This window comes from Rhinolophus sinicus, chromosome 3 (genome assembly GCF_057876585.1).
Source record: "Rhinolophus sinicus isolate RSI-liver-muscle chromosome 3, RSI-T2T, whole genome shotgun sequence".
NCBI classification, from domain to species: Eukaryota; Metazoa; Chordata; class Mammalia; order Chiroptera; family Rhinolophidae; genus Rhinolophus; species Rhinolophus sinicus.
In genome coordinates, this window is record NC_142503.1 from 63,131,845 (window position 1) to 63,150,896 (window position 19,052).

Genomic DNA, 19,052 nt, shown 5'->3' on the forward strand with positions numbered 1-19,052 from the left:
TAAAGACATATGTGCTCCAATGTCACTGCAGTTATATTTACAGTGGCCAACACATGGAAACAACCAAAGTGTCCTTTGATAGATGATTGGATAGGAAGATGTGGGATATATACGCAATGGAATACTATTCTGCCATGAGAAAAGATGAAATAGGACCATTTGTGACAACATGGATAGATCTTGAGATTATTACGCTCAGTGAAATAAGTCAGACAGAAAAAGTAGAGAGCCATATGATTTCACTCATATGTGGGATATAAAACTGAAAACAACAAAGGAACAAGACAAACAAAGAAACAAACACTCAAAGATAATAGTTTAGTGGTTACCAGAGGGTAAGGGGGGAGAGGAGGTGGTAGATGAAGGAAAAAGGAGTCAAATATATGGTGATGGAAGGAGAACTGACTCTGGGTGGTGAACACACAATGTTTGATATAGATAATGTATTACAGAATTGTACACCTGAAACCTATGTAACTTTACTAACAATTACCCCAATAAATTTTAATTTTAAAAAAAGATATGAACTTTAAAATGTGATAGATGATAATATAGTCCTGAAAAGTCCAACCCAGTTAAAATATAAGTAGCATTTTTCTAATCATACCTAATCATGACAATTGTCACAGGACTGCAAGGTAAAATAAGGAACTCAGTTAAAAAGCTAATGTTGTTTATCTGAAATTCAAATTTAATTATGCAGCCTGTATTTTTATTTGCTAAATCTGGAACCCTACAATTCTAGCAGAGATTGCACATCTCAAAGTCACACAGCTAATAAAATGTTGAGCTTGGCTTTGAAATTATGTGTGTCAGACTCCCCAAGATCTTTCCAGTTTATCAGGCTACTTAAAGAAGAGATAATAAAACCTAGGAAAAGGTAGTACCATTCCAAGAAGCCATCTGGTTATTGTTCTGTAAAACAGGTTATAAAAATGGAAGAATGATGGCCAGTTTGGATTGCTGAGCCCAACTTCATGCCTATAATATATGAAGGAAGATTCTGGAGATGCAAAGTTCAAACAACATTCTAGAAATGGTGGAAATGAGTTTTTCTGTTCCACTATTATGTGCAAGGGTGATATGGGATAGGACATAGGGATCACAGGCATTTTGGTTTTTCTGGGCAGTAGGTGAGGACATCAATGTAATAAATGATACGAGTAGAATTTCTGTTAATTCGAATAGTAATACAATTTTTTTTTCTTACATTCACCTTTTTCCTAAATCCACACGACTCCCTGGCACCATCAGCCTTAAAATCTCTGTAGTTTCTTTTGAACTCCTTATCTAATTGATCTCAGACGCTACTGGACATTCCCCTAAACCATCTCCCGTATTTTCCTTTCCTTCTCTATTTCCACATCCGTAATCCCAGTTTAGGACTTCAAAACTATACTCCCAAGTGACTGCAATGCTTCCTGACTTGTTTTCTCACTTCAAACTATCCATCTACATCCAATTATCCTATGTGTATATAAATTATATGTATATAAATTCGCAAATCTAAAGTGATCCAATACTGACTACACAATCATATGCTTCAACATGTGTTATTCATAGGTGGGTCTAACATGAATTTTAATCAATCCCAAATTTAACTCGGATTGTCTCCTCTGTTAAAATTTCTTTTCTCATATCTACCCAATAAAAACTTCATGAATGCTAGGTAAGTAAGTAAGATAGTGAAGCTGGATTGGATTTTCCATTTTAAACACTTTGGGATATTCTTCACTTCCAAAAAGTAATATTTTTCTCTCTTGTTTTGCTTAAGAACACGATCCTCTCATTCTACCTTAAAACAATTCCTATTTTTGGTAGAGACATCTATAGAGAAGAATGTGCTCCTTTAAGAAAGACAGTGGTGCATGCACGGTATCATCCAGACTCAAAATTGTGGCCCAAGATTGTACATGCCCTGTCCAAAGGGTAGCTGCCACTCTGCTCAGATAATTGGCATCGTATCTTGCTGAAGTTTGCCTGATATGTTCTCATGTTTCTACTGACTTTATGTATTATGGTAAAAATGCCACAGAAATCATATACATCATATCAGTAGGTCCATGAAGTCTGTCTGTCTCATCATCACTGCTGATGAGACAGCAGTTAACTTTGATCACTTGGTAAATGTGGTGCCTTCTAGTTTCTCCACTGTTAATTTATCATTTTCTCCTTGGTAATTCATATGTATCTTGTGGGGAAATACTTTGGAATAATGCAAATATTCTGCTTCTCATCATAATTTTACACCTACAATTTTAGTATCAATTGATGATTTTTGCCTGCAATAATTATTACTTGTATTGTTTGTTTAAAGGTGGATTTTTATTTCTATTTTCCCTTTAATATTTGTTCATTAGAATTCTACCATAAGGAAAAGCTGTGCCTTCTCCCCCACTTATTAATTTATTCAATTATTACTCATAGATATTTATATTATGCTATGGGTTAGAACGCACTCTTGCCATTATTTATTTTGTTGCTGAAATTGTTCTAGCTTTGGTCATTAGGAGCTCTTTTAAGTTGGTTCTGATGTTATTCCGACATTCTGCTATCAAGAATACTTCCTTACTTTCTGGTATTGCAAAATGTTCCAGGCTCATCTTGTACTTTTGCTGACCCAGTTCTGCAATCAACCATTTCTCCAGGAGCCCTGCTTACGTTTTATTGGGGAAATTGTATTTAGAAACCAAGATCTGGGCCCTAGTGTGTTCATTACTTACTTTGTCATTACACCTTTGTGATTGCTTCTAAGCCTCTCAGCATAGGATCTAGGAAACACACACACACACACACACACACACACACACACACACACACCTCTATTCATTTTAATTGTTATACATCTCTCTATAAATACTAAAAACCATTAGTTCATACTGATACCGCTTAAATACCACAAGGTTCATTCTAGTTTTCTCTGTTGTGTATTTGTAACCTCTTTCGCCAACAATAAGAAACCTGGTTCTCATTATCTACAATATATTTACTTATTTGCTCATGTTTTATATACACATTAAGTAGTTTCAGAATTGACACTCATGCTCTAGATCGAGTACATTATTTATATACAGTTCTTTTTGTCTTGAGTTTTATAGTGTTTAATCCGAACACTGTGTTACATAATCACTTAAATTAGTTGTTTTACTCCCCATTCCCCTGAGGTGTGGCTGTAATTATGTTCTTTTTGTGTTCCTGCCACATCCTGGTAGGTAGGTAGGTAGGTAGATATAGATAAATAGAGCTATAGAAATATAGAGATATGTCTATATCTATACCTATATTCACTTGCTCATTCCTTTATTTATAGGGGTGCTGACATATCACCATGGCTAAAGAATTAGAACTATACAAGAAGGTTTACTCAGAGAAATGTCACTTGCTCCTCACTCCTTTTACTCCACTCCCATCCCCCCATTCTTGACACCTGTTCTTACCATATTATGAATGTTACCAATCACATTAGTTTCTGGAGTTTACTTCCAATATATCTTTTGAACAAACGAGAAGATAATGCCTAATTTTCTAACTCCTTACTTTCTGACATGAAACACTGCATACTGTCAGTAATCTTCTGCACTTTGCCTTTTCACCTAATAATATATCTTGTAACTCTTCCCATATCAATTCCTAAAGATTTTCCTTATTTATTTTACAGCTGCGGAGTAGCTCACCATCTGAATGTATTATGGCTTATTCTATTCATGAGTATTTTATAATTACAAACAATGCTACAGAAAGTAATGAATGCATATGTATTTACTATTGCTGAGAGGGCACATCCTCGACTAAGAGTTTGCTCTCCTGAGGCATAGTTCAATTATGTGCTAGCTCAAATGATGTAATGTAATAGAATTAAGAGCACTCTAAAAACTACAAATGGTACATAGATAAAACTATGTTAATAGCATTTTTTCCTTTCTCTGATATAATTGTAACTTCTTTTGAGACAAGCAGTTCAATTCAATAAACATTTCTCCCCAGTTAGTAAATCAGATGGTTAATTTTGAAAATTTCCCCCACGTGTTTAAATTCTTACATTTCCAATCTCACCTTCATTCATTAAGAATGTTCTGATATTTACTAGTTTTTGTTTAAAAACGAAATCCACTATTTGTATAGTTTCTAGTCTTAAAGAAAAAAACAACATTATTATATTATTTTTTCCATTTTATTCTTGTAGAGACAGGAGATAAAAATTACAAACAATAGTTCTAATTTGGCTCCTTTCTCTCCTTAAGTATGGATAACAGTAGGGTCAGAGGAGAAAAACAAGCTCACGTAATGCCAGGAGCACTCTCCAGGTTCTCTGACAATGCATTAGAGGTGGAGGGACTCTCTTTCTTCCGAGTGGGAGGAGTTACACCAAATTCAGCTTCCACTGGGATTGTGGACCTTGAGGGTCCTCAGTTCTTCACATCTTATGAATAGTTGATCTTTCAAAATGTGCAAAGGATACTACACAGTATGTTTAGGGTCTATCTCTGGTCCTGCTTCTACCCTGGATTCAAAGAATCCCCAACGTTGCCCAGGTTAGTTCATCAGGAAATCCCCTTGAGATTTGGAATCCAGGAACTGAAGAGTATTTGCCTTGCACGTTCCTTCATTACGGCCTACAAATGCCCGTTTAATTCACGATGAGACTACTGTCAGGTCCAACCAAGCCTCAGAAAATCACTTGTTGGAATCTCCAAAGTTTTGGTGAGATACTAGTTCTGGTTTCTGCAATTTTAGCAGATTCAACTGAGTAAATCAATGCAGCAAAAAGAATGACAAGTCTGCTAAAAGGTGACTTCTGATATGGCCTCAAATATGTGTCTCACCTGCTTAACCAATTGTGTTACTAGATAAGATATGATGCAGAATCTAATTTGTCAGCAGTTTGGTAGGGACCTTGCTGTCTGGGTTGGAACTGGCTCAGAGTTTTCAAACGTGCATCATAACCTCTTCCTCCGTGATCAGAGGAGTCAGATAACTTTTCAAACCACATCGTTGAACCCAACCTTCTAAAAGTTATAATATTATAATATACATTATATATATATATATATATATATATATATATATATATATATATTTTTTTTTTTACTTAAGCAACCATAAGAAAAACAAATTTTGTCAAAAACACACAGAATAAGCTTCCAAGTGATGGTGTTCTTAGGATCTTACCTCCTCGATCTCGAGCAGCTAAACTCTGACCCCTTCTTAATGTAATGTCCAATTGGTACATTCCGGGATCAGCCAAAGGGACATCTGCATTACTGGTTCCAGAAGTATTTATTTTCTGGAAAAAAGAAACATACAAAATATTAAATGTATTATCTCTCTTCTCGCTCCTCCAGTGAGAGACCATATGTAGCTTAACTTAAACTATAAGAATTAGTCAATAAAATACATCAGCTTGTGAATTCACACATCATAATCACCTGATTCTCTGAAGCTTTTGAAATTCATGAAATCCTTTAGACTCAAAATAAAAACATGGCAGTCACAGGAATTCCCGTTTCAACTCAAATTAGAAATATGAAAAACATTTCCCATGGAAAGCCTCACATAATTCAACTAAGAAAGACTAACATAGGATAGTGTCTGAAATAAAAATACAATCAATGGTGAATGGAAAATAAAGGTATATAAGAACAGTTGATTTACACATAACTAAGTTGAAAATTAAAATGATTTATTCAGGTGACTTTGTTGACTCCTACAAAAGGGCTCATACTGATGGGTTACGTACTTCTATGTCAACCCCAACATAAAGAAATCAATTCACACAGCATTTTGACAATATCTGCAAGAAACACATTGACAATGAAACTAAATTTCTAATCCTGCTTTCTATGCAATAAAAGTGCACAAGTTATTTCTAGATCTAAAATTCTCTGTAAAACTAACTTTACAAAACATCTTTAGCAAGGATATACTTTCTCAATTTACTAGGCATTGAGTTACAAATGCACTTGCAGAGGAATAACTATATTAAAACAACACAAAAGAAACATACAGTAAAAATTGTACAGGTGAGATTGCTTTCTGCTACTTCGAATAGAGCAGGAGTGCTTATTTTTCTTTATATGTTTGAGATGATTTTAAATTCCTATAAATTTTCCAATTAAAAAATGTTATTTTGTTTTAGAATAGTATACATGGATAAGACAACATTTTATACAGCAGTCTGGCTGTTTTAGTTCTATAATTTCATGAAATACAACAATAAAATAGCATTTTTTTGCGATTTCAAGACCAAGATAAGAAGCTTTCCTCTAAGAGCAATTATCATTTAAAATAAGAAACAGCACAACTTTGACTGATAACCCAAACTCTTCATCTTTCTTTGGTAACAATGAAAAAAGAATTCACTTCTTCTTAGGATATCTCTATTTTTATGAATGATAGCATCATTCCCCCAGTCGCTCAGGCTAGCAATTGATGAGCTAGCCTTGATTTCTTTACTATCCTCTCCACCACATCCAAAGAGTTGTCACATCCCATCCACTCCATTTCCATATTGCATCCCGAAGCTGTCATTTTCTTCCTATTCCACTAATTTGAAATCAGGCCTTCAAACAACAGAGGAGTAAAAGGTCAAGTGATCACCTTGCTTTTCCCTTAAACATCCCATTGTCTCAACTCCTTGTTTTTACCAAACTATAAAACTTAGGATATATCATTCCACACTTTTGAAGGTATTATACAAACAAATACACACTCATACAGGTTTATTTTTTGTGGTTGAGTTTTCAGTTCTTGTTTGCTGTTAACCAAGAGAATATTATATTTTGTCTATTATTTCACAATTTATTTAAGAAAAATATCACAGGCATTTTTCTAATCAACACGTACAGATTTATCTAGTCTTTTTTTTTGGAGGTATATTATCTTCTATATTGTGGGAAAATCATAATTTCTTCAATTATTTCCCTATTGATGAACATGAGTTTGTGTCAATATTTGCCACTACAAGGACCTGTGTTTTTATTTCTTAGAACATGAATTTTTCCAAAAAGGTTTAAATAGTTCACATCCTATCAAATGTTACAAGAGTGCCTATTTCGCAGGGCTGGCCCGGTGGCTCAGGCGGTTAGAGCTCCATGCTCCTAACTCCGAAGGCTGCCGGTTCAATTCCCACATGGGCCAGTGGGCTCTCAACCACAAGGTTGCCAGTTCAATTCCTCGAGTCCTGCAAGGGATGGTGGGCTCCGCTCCCTGCAACAAGCAATGGCAACTGGACCTGGAGCTGAGCTGCGCCCTCCACAACTAAGACTGAAAGAACAACCAACTTGAAGCTGAACGGCACCCTCCACAACTAAGATTGAAAGGACAACAACTTGACTTGTAAAAAAGTCCTGGAAGTATACACTGTTCCCCAATAAAGTGCTGTTCCCCTTCCCCAATAAAAAATTTAAAAAAAGAATGCCTATTTCCCATATCCTAGCCAGCACAGGATGTTATTAATTTTCAATTTTGGTGGGCAAAAAATGTGATCTTCCTTCAATACACATTTCCAGAACTATGATAAGGTGTCTCGAAAATAGTGTAAATGGCAAGAGAGTGATAGCTGTTCACTGGGCCACATGGAAGACGCCAATCTGGAAAAATAGAAAGCCAACCAAGGTCTTCTAAATAACTTTTCAAGAACAGTTTGTACATGGGTCTAATTAATAAGCAAGATTTAAATTCAAATCCAGCAAACATTTCTTAAACTCCAAGTATGTTCCAAGCTTTTCTTAGTTTTCTTTATATATATTGTTTCAAAATAAACAAATCCATTAATAAATAGTAAATGTAGACAGATTTACTACTTTCTAAAAATCTACAGGAAAGGAGAAATTTTCTACCCACTGTGCATCCTCTGCTAGCGTTTTGATAGGTATCTAAAAGGCAGACAAGTTCGAATGCTCAGATGTCTGTACTTTTTTGTAGCTTCATTGCTCTATTGCAGTGCTTCTTGAAGTTTAGAGTGAATAATGTATTGAGTACCTGATTTTATATTTAAAAAATACACTACATGGGCAACTTAAGGAATTTTCAAAGGTAATTTCAACTATACTAGATGTTTCACTTTCACTGTTTTAGAATTTAATACTTTGTTAAGAGACAACCTCATTGGACTTACAGTTATTGGCTTTTTAAAGCCTGAATAATATTCCAGTATGTGTGTATGCATGTGTGTGTGTGTGTGTGTGTGTGTGTGTGTGTGTGTGTGTGTGACATGTTTTATGTCCATTCATTGATGACAGTCATTTAGGTTGTTTCCGTATCTTGGCTCTTGTGAAATAATACTGTAATGAATGTATGAGTGCAGATACTTCTCCAAGATACTGATTTAATTTCCTTTGGATATATGCTGCCTTCCACCTATTGTTCTCCATGTCTTCCTACCTACTCTTCAAGGACCATTTCATGAGCACTTTATATACTTATTGTGTCTATTATCACATTCTAGCATATATGTCATACTTGCCATTTTGGATTGTAAACTTCTAAAATTGGGACTAGAGTGGTTAAGGATCAAACCAAACACAAGTTGTGATAGAGGCTATGACGATAGAAAGATATCTTTAAGGGCACATGATATAACTGAGTAAGTGCATACATGGGGATCTATAACAAAGTTGGCTTCTCCATGGACAGTTTGTTCTCTCTCTTATCCTGTGCCCAATATGGCATCTAATCCGTTTTAGCACCTTCTTTCATAAGGAACCTCCGTATAGTCTTAGCATCCTTGTCTATACGGTGCTCTAGGCTGTCATTACCAATTGATCAAAATTGGCACTTAAAATGAAACCCTGTCCACTCAAACACCATAATTAAAGATAGCCTGTGCTATTAAGTCCTTGAGAGAGCTGGAAAGCCCAATTATTATGGGAGAAGAATCTGAGGTGGTCTCATAGAGACGACAATGGAGCAAGGTGTGAAAATATGAGTAGGACTTTGACAAGTGAAGATTTGAAATAAGGGATGATAGAAAAATTAATGGGAGCCCAATGATGAGTGGCCACGAGCGGGTGCATCATGGGAATGTGTGAGGAGCAAGGTGGAAAGGATGACAGATGTACAGCGACGTCAGGCGGAGGAGAGGTCCGCCTGTGGACAGCAGAAAATCATCACAGGCTTCTGCAGAGAGAAGAAATATCACTAGGCCTCATTTAGCACACATTTATTGCCTATCTTTCATCTTTCCTGTTCTGGACTGAGCGCTTAGAACACAGAGATAAACAAAACTGAGCCTTTTCTCTCGGTAGGATGCAAGAGAATAGAGCAATCCTGTGGACATAAAAAATATTTAAAAGGTTTTATAACAGTCCAGTTTAAGTCACAAGGGCCTCACCTAGTCAGTGGTAATGGAAATACAAGATGTATTGGAGAGATATTGAGGAGATTCAATCAGTTGAATTTGTCAACTGACAAGATGTGGTAGATACGGGAAATGAATTGATGAGTCACTCAGAAGTTTGAGCTGAGCTCCTGAAACAATACTAATGCCAGTAGCACAAAGCAGACATGAGAGGAGGAGCAAGTTCCAGGCCACCACTGTGTCAAGTTCCAAGGGTACCCACAACTGTATAAAAGAAGAAAGTCAAGAACTGAAGTACATGTAAAGAGACATCTCTCCTCAGCTCACTGAAACGGTTCCAAGAAGAACACCAGCAGGCCAATTATGGAGGGACACTAGAAATATAATTTTTTATTGTAAAGTATCATTTTATTAATATTTATTAAAGTTCTCAAACATAAAGATGTACCAGGAAAGATGTGAGTTGCTAGGCACACATGCAGCTCTAATACAAACTTTGCCGTTTTAAATCTTTCATGTTTTTTCAAATTTAGCACTTATTTAGTGACTTTTATTAGAACTTCAAATAGCCCGTTCCTCTCCCGAAACACTATGCCCCACACTTATATGTATGCTGCTATTTTTTAACTACTTTATTGAGGTATGATAGATAAGTAAAAAGTTGTACATAATTACTGTATACAACTCGCTGAGTTTGGGGATAAGTATATGCCTGTGAAATCATCACCACTGTCAAGGCCGCAAACATATCCAGCACTTTGCAACGTTTCCTCTGCCTCCCTTTATTATTATTATCATCACTTTTTTGTGTGTGGTAAGAACGCTTAACATGAGATCTACCCACCTGTAAAATTTTAATTATATAATCAACATTGTTAGCTACAGGCTCTGCTATATAGATCTCCAGAACTAATTCATCCTGCATAACTGAAACTTTGTATCCTTTGACCATTACCTCTCTTTTTCCCCTTCCACAGCCTCTGGTAACCACCGTTTCATTCTCTGCTTCTATGAGTTTGACTATTTCAGATTCTACATATAAGTGAGATAATACAGTATTTGTCATACTGGGTTTATTTCACTTAGCATAATGTTCTCCAGGTCCATCCATGTTGTTAAAAATGGCAGATTTTCCTTCTTTTTTAACACTGAATAATATTACATTGTATCTATATACCCAATTTTCTTTATCCATTCATCCATCAATAGACTTTCAGGTTGTTTCCATACTGTGGCTACTGTGAATAATGCTGCAAGGAACTGGGAAGTGCAGGTATTTTTTCCAGATCATGATTTAAATTCATTTTCATAAATACTTAGAAGTGGAATTGTTGGATTATATGATATCATAAAAGACCCCGAATAGCCAAAGCAATCTTGAGAAAGAAGAACAAAGCTGGAGGCATCAAATTTCCTAATTTCCAAGCATACTACAAAGCTATATGATGAGAACAGTATGGCAATGGCATAAAAACAAACACACAGACCAATGGAATAAGGGGCGCAGCAATAAACCCACACGCATATGGTCAACTAATCTTCTATAAGGACACCAAGAATACAAAGTGGAGAAAGGATATACTCTTTAATAAACAGCGTTGGTAAAACTGAATATCCACATGGAAAAGAATGAAATTAGACCCTTACCTTACACCACATGCAAAAATGAACTAAAAATGGATTATAGACTTAAACATAATACCTGAAGTCATAAAACTCCTGGAAGAAAACATAGGGGAAAAGCTCCTTGACATTGGTCTTAGTAATGAATTTTTGGATATGCCACCAAAAGCACAGGTAACAAATATAGACAAATGTTGCTACATCAAATTAAAAAGCTCTGCATTAGACGCCTGACCACTGCACTGTACACCTGAAGCTGAAGCTGAATAACAATGAATGTCAACTATAATTTAATATATATATAGTCACGGGATGTGGAGTACAGCGTAGGGAGTAGAGTCAATGGGATTGTAACATATATACGATGTCAGAGGGGTACTAGATTGGGGGGAGGGGGATTATCACCTTGTGAGGGGTGTAAATGTCTAACTATTACATTGTTTTTTACACTTGAAATTAGCAAAGAAAAAAGCTCTGCACAGCAGATGAAACAATCAACAAAATGAAAAGGCATTTTAATTATGAAATAGCAGAAAATATTTGTAAACAATATACATGATAAGGGGTTAACATCCAAAGTATGTAAGTAACTCATACTACTCAATAGCAAAAAAAAAAAAAAAAAAAAAAGCCCCAAACAAACACATTAAAACATGGGCAAAGGTCCTGAATAAACATTTCTCCAAAGAAAACATACAAAAGGTCAACAGGTATGTGAAAAGATGCTCAGCATCACTAATCATCAGAAAAATGCAAATCAAAACCACAGTGAGATATTATCTCAAGCCTATTATGATGGATATTATTAAAAAATAAAAGATAAATGCTAGTGAGGATATGGAAAAGAGGTAATCCTTGTACATCTTTGGTGGGAATGTAAAGGAAATGATAAGTTCAAAATTTTAAATTCAGAGTTCTAGGCCTAGTTAGAGGATTAGGGAGGTTTCTACAACAACACTCAAAGTTTTGGGACTGTTGAGGCCAAAAAGCAGATGTAATATCTGAAGTTATAAATTACAACATCAGTGAAATTCACAGCCTTATTAGGTCATCGATGGGAAAGTCAAAAACAAAAAACAAACAAAACCTGGGAGAGAGACAGAGTCTGAGAATTTGAAAGGAAGCACTTGGAACATTATCATGACCAGAGTTTCCCCATCTTCCACTCCACCAAGACACCATTTTTACAGAAGTCCTTCCTCTACTGTTATCGGCTTGCTTGAACTGCAGCAGTTACCAGGCATGGTGATGTCCAGTTTCCTCATGCCTAACCCTTCTTTCAGTCATTTTATACAGACTAGCAGTTCCCAACCTTGAGGGCTTTGTCTAGGCACCCAGTAACACTGGGGGTGGGACCCTGGTATTAGTAATTTTTCTTACAGATCCTAAGTAATTTCAATATGCAGCCTAGCTTGACCCATTGTGCCACTTATAAAAGCAAGTTTTCAAGAAGGCTTCTACACAAAGAATGTCCATACATTTCTTATTTACACCATGAAACACCTGGGGAATATGTGTAGGAATCAATATGAGGGTCCCTGTGACTTTGAGCTCTGCTGCTGAGGAGGCCTTTTTACCTAAGTGAGGAAAGTTTCCACCAGAAGACATAATGGTGCTGATAAATGCAAACTTGAGAGCACCACCTGGCCGTTTTGAGGTTCTCATTACAAGCAAAAAAATGTGGTTACTCATTTAGCGGGGGTGGTTGATCCTTATTATCAATCGGAAGTAGAGTTAGTATAGCAGTGCTCAGGGAGAGAGAAGTGTGTCTGCATTGTGAGATTTTCTTGGGTGCTCTTAATATTGCCATGCACAGTAGATTATAGATTGGTTAAGCTATTCCTTGTGTGTTTCATACACTCAGGCCATGCTCAGTGCAGCTCTAACTTTATCTATCAATAAAAACCACTTAAAGTTAAAATTTCATAAAAGCTTTTACATTTTAAACTTCTAAAATTTAACAACCTCGTCAAAGATACCAAGAGGTATCACTGAGGATTTCTACTTAGTCATTATCAGTTTCTAGTTAGTCATCTCTCCTAGTTTCTATGACATTGAAAATATTTGCACAGTGAAATCTCTATCAAATAGAAATCAAAGGTTTTTAAAACTTAATTTTCAAAAACAGAATTCAAAAGCCACTGAGATAGAGTTCAATGGAACCCAGGGATCAATTTTGTCAAGTGAACGTCATGATTAGTTAGGGGTCAACTGACTAAATGACTTTGAAAACTGAAACCACACAGAATGGTGAAAATCCATGGCAACCAATGGGCATACCTGACTAGGTACGTCAATCACAGTGCCTGACCAATACACAGCCCCACCTGAAAGAACAGCGTATGCTTGATTCTACGTAAACTTAATTTCCTTGACCCTTGTTTATAGCTGATTAGACTAGAGGTGGGTATCTGAAATAAGGGCAGACAATGAATAGGCTGGTCAGTGACAGGTTTTTACTTAGAAAAAGGTTGTTTCCTTTACTTAGGCAAAGGTTATTTGGACCAAGTTCAGAGAGAATAAAAAGTTAAAAGTGGCTGCTAACGCCAAAGGATCATAATACAGAGACTGGAGAGGGCAAGATGGCCCATATAGAGTTATATAACTCTGCACAACAGCTCTGGACCCGAGGGCTGGCTGCACCGGGCTCTGTGATCTTGGATGTCTATGCTATCCCCATTCACCTTCTTACCTCCTTTGACCTTGTATGAGACAGATGGAGGGAGGCCTTGGCTCTTACAACAGAATAGAGACTGACACTAGAAGAGCAACAAGAATAAGCAAAAGAAGCATAGAAACAAGAAAGCCGCTAGATAAACTCAGGAAATCCGTACGCAGTCAGTGGACAGTGATATGGGAGCAAGTGTGCACAGTGAGGCTGCCAACACACAGAAATTGCCCCATGCCTCCCATGTCTTCCTCCACGGTGCTGGGCACTGATCATTGACGGTCACACACAGATGCCCCCTGTGACCTCGCTCACCCAGAGGTCAAATAAGGTCAATGCTCTGCAGTTACTAAGTGAGGAAAACTTTGTGTTTTTATGAATATTTTCAACAAGAACTGGGAAAAACAGCTTATGATTAGGATACCCAGATAATTTATCATTCAAATTGGGATGCTCTGGAGAGTGAAAGGGAGTGCTGTTAATAATGGCATGGCATAAACAGGCATAAACACAGCTGTCTCAGGTAAACTGGGAGGCATGGTTATAGTATTCAATAAGTTAGTCTTCACTTAACCAGAAAGATAAACTAAGCAGGAAAGTCTGATCTGGTTATATCAAAGCTTTGCTATAGTTTGTTTTGGAACCAAACTACAACACTGGGTTTAATTCTGGGATTTTGATTTTGCAATAGACCAAACCAAACAAAATGAGCCAATAAATTCTCAGGCCCACTAAATGGCAATATTTAACTGCTGCTGGAAGAAACACGAAATCAGTATTCCCAGCCTGTCTTTTCTGGGGCTCCTGCAACACAGATTACTCACCCTTGGCTCATGTGCTAAATTGACTGTTCTGTGCAACATCACTTCATTACCACTGGTAACCCTTCCACCTACACATACAGTACATAAAATAACATGAGCCAAAGTAAAGCAAATAAAATTCTCTTTTCTCAATCCCTATGTACATGGATCACTTCCTTTTAGAATTAGACCCTGTAATCAGCCTTTATGTTACAAGAGGCAAATTCTAATGATGAAAGGGCAGGCATGATATCAACTATTTCACTTCGGCCCCAAATACTATCCCCTCTGCACTTTTGTTTTCTAATCTTTAAAATGGGGTAATAAATACCTTATAAAGGACTGTTTTGATTATGAATATGTAAAAGTGTTTTGTAAATGTAAAATATGTAAAAGTGTTTTGTAAATGTAAGAAATTATTTAAACATAAGTAGTTATTCGGAGGCAGGTGATGAGGAGAAATATTATAAAATAGAGGAGAGATTACAGCAGTCAAAACAAAAGACCTGTCAAAAGGCCAAGTTGTACTATTAAATTGCCCTGAGGCAGAAGGAAAGTTTTTTGAGCTCCAAGGTCCTCATTTTCCTCTTCTTTAAAACACAGACTTGTCCAAATTGAAAAAAAGAAATGTAATTTAAAGTGTTTTGAAAAGAGGCAAGTGATTTACAAATGCAAAGCAGGTTCTTCCTGCTTTTTTCAAATTATAATATATATTATGCATATACTGCTGCCAGTGTTCACCAACGGTTAATCAGAGATTAGAAAGTAAATAATACTTGGGTTGACTTTTCTGCATTCAGTATTATTATGTTACTTAATGAATGTTATTCTTACTATTTTACCACAATAGTATTTGTCAGACCTGAGAGAATGATAGATTTTTGTTTGTATTAACTTTTCTGACCTTTTGCTCACTTTTTCTCCCCTAAGAAAACCAAAATGCATAAAAAAGTTTAGAGCTCACAGAAACAACAACAACAACAACAACAACAACAACTCCAAGAAGAAAAGATTTGTCAGGAAAAGGCATAAGGTATAATGTACCATCCTTACCAACTCTGGTAGAGTTAAGAGTTTTTGAGCAACAAGATAAATAACATAGTATTGAATTCAAATCCAAAGTATAAAATATTCATGATTCCATACTGATGTTAAATAAATGATTTGAATAAATAATTGAATAAATAAATAAGTAAATAAATGGGGGAGAACAGACAAGTCTATGTTAGAGAAGAATTCCAAATAGTTTATGTAGATACTGCTCAAGGAAGCCAAGCAGAACTCCCCACCTCTTAAGTGTGGGTTGGACGTAGAGACTTCCTTCCACAGAGGCCAGTGTGGAGAAACCTGACAAATACTACCTCAACCAGGTGACGAGAGTTAAAGTCAGTGTGGATAAGTCATGTTGATAGTATGTTCCCTTAGTAAGTTTGCGATGAGAATGGCACTTTACCTCTGTGGTCTTCCTTCTAAAACACAGAACCTCTGCCTAACCACGAGAAAATAAGAGAAAAAACCCCAAATTGAAGGACATTCTATAAAATATCTGACCAGTACTACTCAAATTGTCAAGGTTATCAAAAACAATTGCCTGAAAAACTGTCACAGCCATGAGCTGCCTAAGAAGACATGAAAACTAAATGAAATGTGGTATCTGGATGAGATCCTGGAACAACAAAAAGGGCCTTGAATGAAAACTGAAGATCTGAATAAAGTAAGGACTTTAGTTAATATAACAATACTGGTTCCTTAGTTGGGACAAATGTACCATACTAATGCAAGATGTTAATAAGGGAAACGGGTGTGGGGTATATGAAAATTATCCATCTTCATAACTTTTCTATAAACGTAAAAATATTCTAAAATGAAAAGTCTGATTTTTAAAAGTTTATGCACAGTTAATTTTTTTGAGTAAATAACCTAGTATTTGGTAGGTGGCAACTATTCTAACTTGCCTTTGCTTAGTAAGCATAATGATATACTTCACAGAAGGCATATTAGTGATAAATTAACTTAACCTACCTCACCGTGCCCTTTCCCTTCCCCCATTTTACAGACCAGAAAAACTATGGGTGATGATGTATTTAAGGGATATAGTTACACAATTAGGTTTAATTAAAATAATTTGCAAGTAGTGTGCTACTATAAACATCTTAACTGCAGATTCTATTCAGATTCTTTTGCTTTAAATTTTGGCTCCATTACTTAGTATAGCTTCTGACCTTAAAAAATGGTGATAAAAATGGTACCTACCTGATAGAGCTATTGTGAAGATTAAGTAAAATAATCTATGTGAAACACTTAGTATCCTATGTTAAACATGTAATACTTCGATCCTGTCTTTGTATTCTTAAAACGACAGTCTAATTATAGATAAGAACATAAACTAGATGGTGTGAAAGACAGATTAGTATCTAGATGAGAATTTAAGACATACTCACAAAGAGTGTGCTTTGAAGAAGAAAAGTCTGAGCAGTTGTAGGAAGTCACTTGTCAGAGATAAATATTGAGATTTCTCTATTTTCACAAATCCTCAGAATCCTTCACCCATAAATTGATATGCTCTCACCTGAGCGCAATTTTATGAGGAAAGTGTGTCATTCACAATTATTCTTACAGTGGATGAGAGGGCTGTAGGCTGAGGCATGCATAATAACAGACAAGAAATCAAAAATAAATTTCTATTTACTTTTGAAATATGCTTTTATACTTGTTTGTGAGATTTCGAATTCTAAAATATCACACCACAGTAGGCTTGTTAATTGTATTTTCTTGCTACACAATTTTGTCATAGAGAGTTATTGTATAAGGGATTTCTACACATAAATAAAATTTTTGGATTAATAAATGTTAAAGCAGGGTCTGCTATGGATGAATTGTAAATCCTAGAAATTGTAGATCAAGAGTTGACTGTAGTAGCTACATAAACACAATAAAAATACATGTTTGGCTTATATCATTCTAGTAACTGACATTCTTCATGTTCCAAACACACTGCTAGAGCAAAGTGAATAACAGCTTAAGTTTTCTCAGTACACCCTGAAAAAAAAAAAAATAAAAGATTTTCTAAACTTTCAAAACTTGAGTGCTATCATATTAATAAATAATAACATCAGGTGTCACTTGTAATTTTTTAAAACTTTCTCATAGTTTAGCATTAGCTGATAATCTAAAATAGTCAAATGTTTCTCACTAATAGATATTTATCCTAGGAAAGCTTTGACTTATTATAGAAACATATACTGTTCATCTTGGCATGAAAGTTGTATGCTATTTTAATTCCCTGAAAGTACTCTATTTTTAACAGCAATTTTAAGAAGGTTTTGGGGAGTCAAGTGTTCCCTGAGTCCACTCAAGGCCACGGATACTTCCTGCCTGGGCAATGGACAACCCTCTCCTTGGTGCCTGGATAACTGTGATCAACATGGTGACGTGTATTGATTACCTTCCAAGCAGGTGTCTCTCCCCTTCCCCTTCCTGATAGTCCTCAATTTCCTCTTGATTATCAGTGTGGTTGAGGGAAGCTCACTAGTTCCTCAGCTCAAAGGTGGAGAATGTCACAAAGATTAGGCTACTCCAACCCCCTGACCACCACGACTGGTTCAGGGTTGGAATGTGACCTAAGCTCTTTCAATCAGGGTAAATCTTTGGACTTGGTTGAGAATGCTGGAACAAACGGGCTCACTCATTCCTCCTGGAGGAGAATGAGGAAACCTGCAGCCAGCTGTGGGAGAGCTGGTAGCCATGCTGGGGTCACGAGGGGGATAAAGCTAACACTGGGGAAGGTTGTATGGAGAGACAGAAATACCTTAGAGTCTTCAGACTTGATTGACCCACTTAGTTAACCACTTGATTTTCCAGTTATATGGGCCAATGAATTCCCTTTATAATTTTAGTCAATTTGAATTGTGTTTTTTGTTACTTGCAACCAACTGAAAACAGCTAACACTGATGGAGCACAGACATGGCCTCATTAATTTTACACAAAAAAACAAAGACATAATTACGCTTATCCTAGTAATACAGATGTGGAACATGAAGATTAGAGAGGTTGAATAACTTGCTTCAGCAAGGAAGTAGCTGAAATAGGATCCAGACTGTTCTAATACCAAAAACTCATGCTCTGAACCACTCTGCTAACACTGTCCTTCCAGATTAAAAAAAAAAAAAAAAAAAAAAATCAGAAAGTGAATTAGACATCTGAAACTATATGGCAATTTTAACTCCTTAGACCCTAATTATATCATTTTCCTTAGATAAAAAGTGCACATCAAAAGGAAACAGTTGGTCATGGTTAAGAAAAAAGCACTTTAAATTTCTAGTGCCAAGGGTTTCTAAATCACAGATTCAGAATCTTTCTCATGGAAAAGATATTTCTCTGCCTTCTATTACTTTAAGTAATTTGTAGCGCATTTCTGGGTCTTCTAATCAAGTATCTTTGCTGCAACTGACTAAACTACATAGCTGGATGCTATGTCAGAATAAAGGCCTTTATACAATGCATATAAAAATCAGGAGTTCATAATCAGTAAAGAGAATAGAATCATACATATTGCCTTTATATCAGATAATGTAGTACAGAAATAATATATAACTTTCTCCATCTAAAAGGTGCAGAAAAATATCTTCTGTATTGAAGTCGAATATGTACTTTAATTGT

At 36.0% G+C, this 19,052-nt stretch overlaps 1 protein-coding gene across 25 annotated transcripts in view; it reads right to left on the reverse strand.

Moving 5' to 3' along the window:
• Nucleotides 1-19,052, reverse strand: part of MCTP1 (multiple C2 and transmembrane domain containing 1) — a 491,550-nt gene that overhangs the window by 269,197 nt on the left and 203,301 nt on the right. For all 25 annotated transcript variants that reach the window (XM_074328730.2, XM_074328727.2, XM_074328722.2 and 22 more), the window contains one exon: nt 5,170-5,284. In XM_074328730.2, coding sequence (XP_074184831.2) covers nt 5,170-5,284 — 115 coding nt within the window. The remainder of the gene's footprint in view (nt 1-5,169; nt 5,285-19,052) is intronic.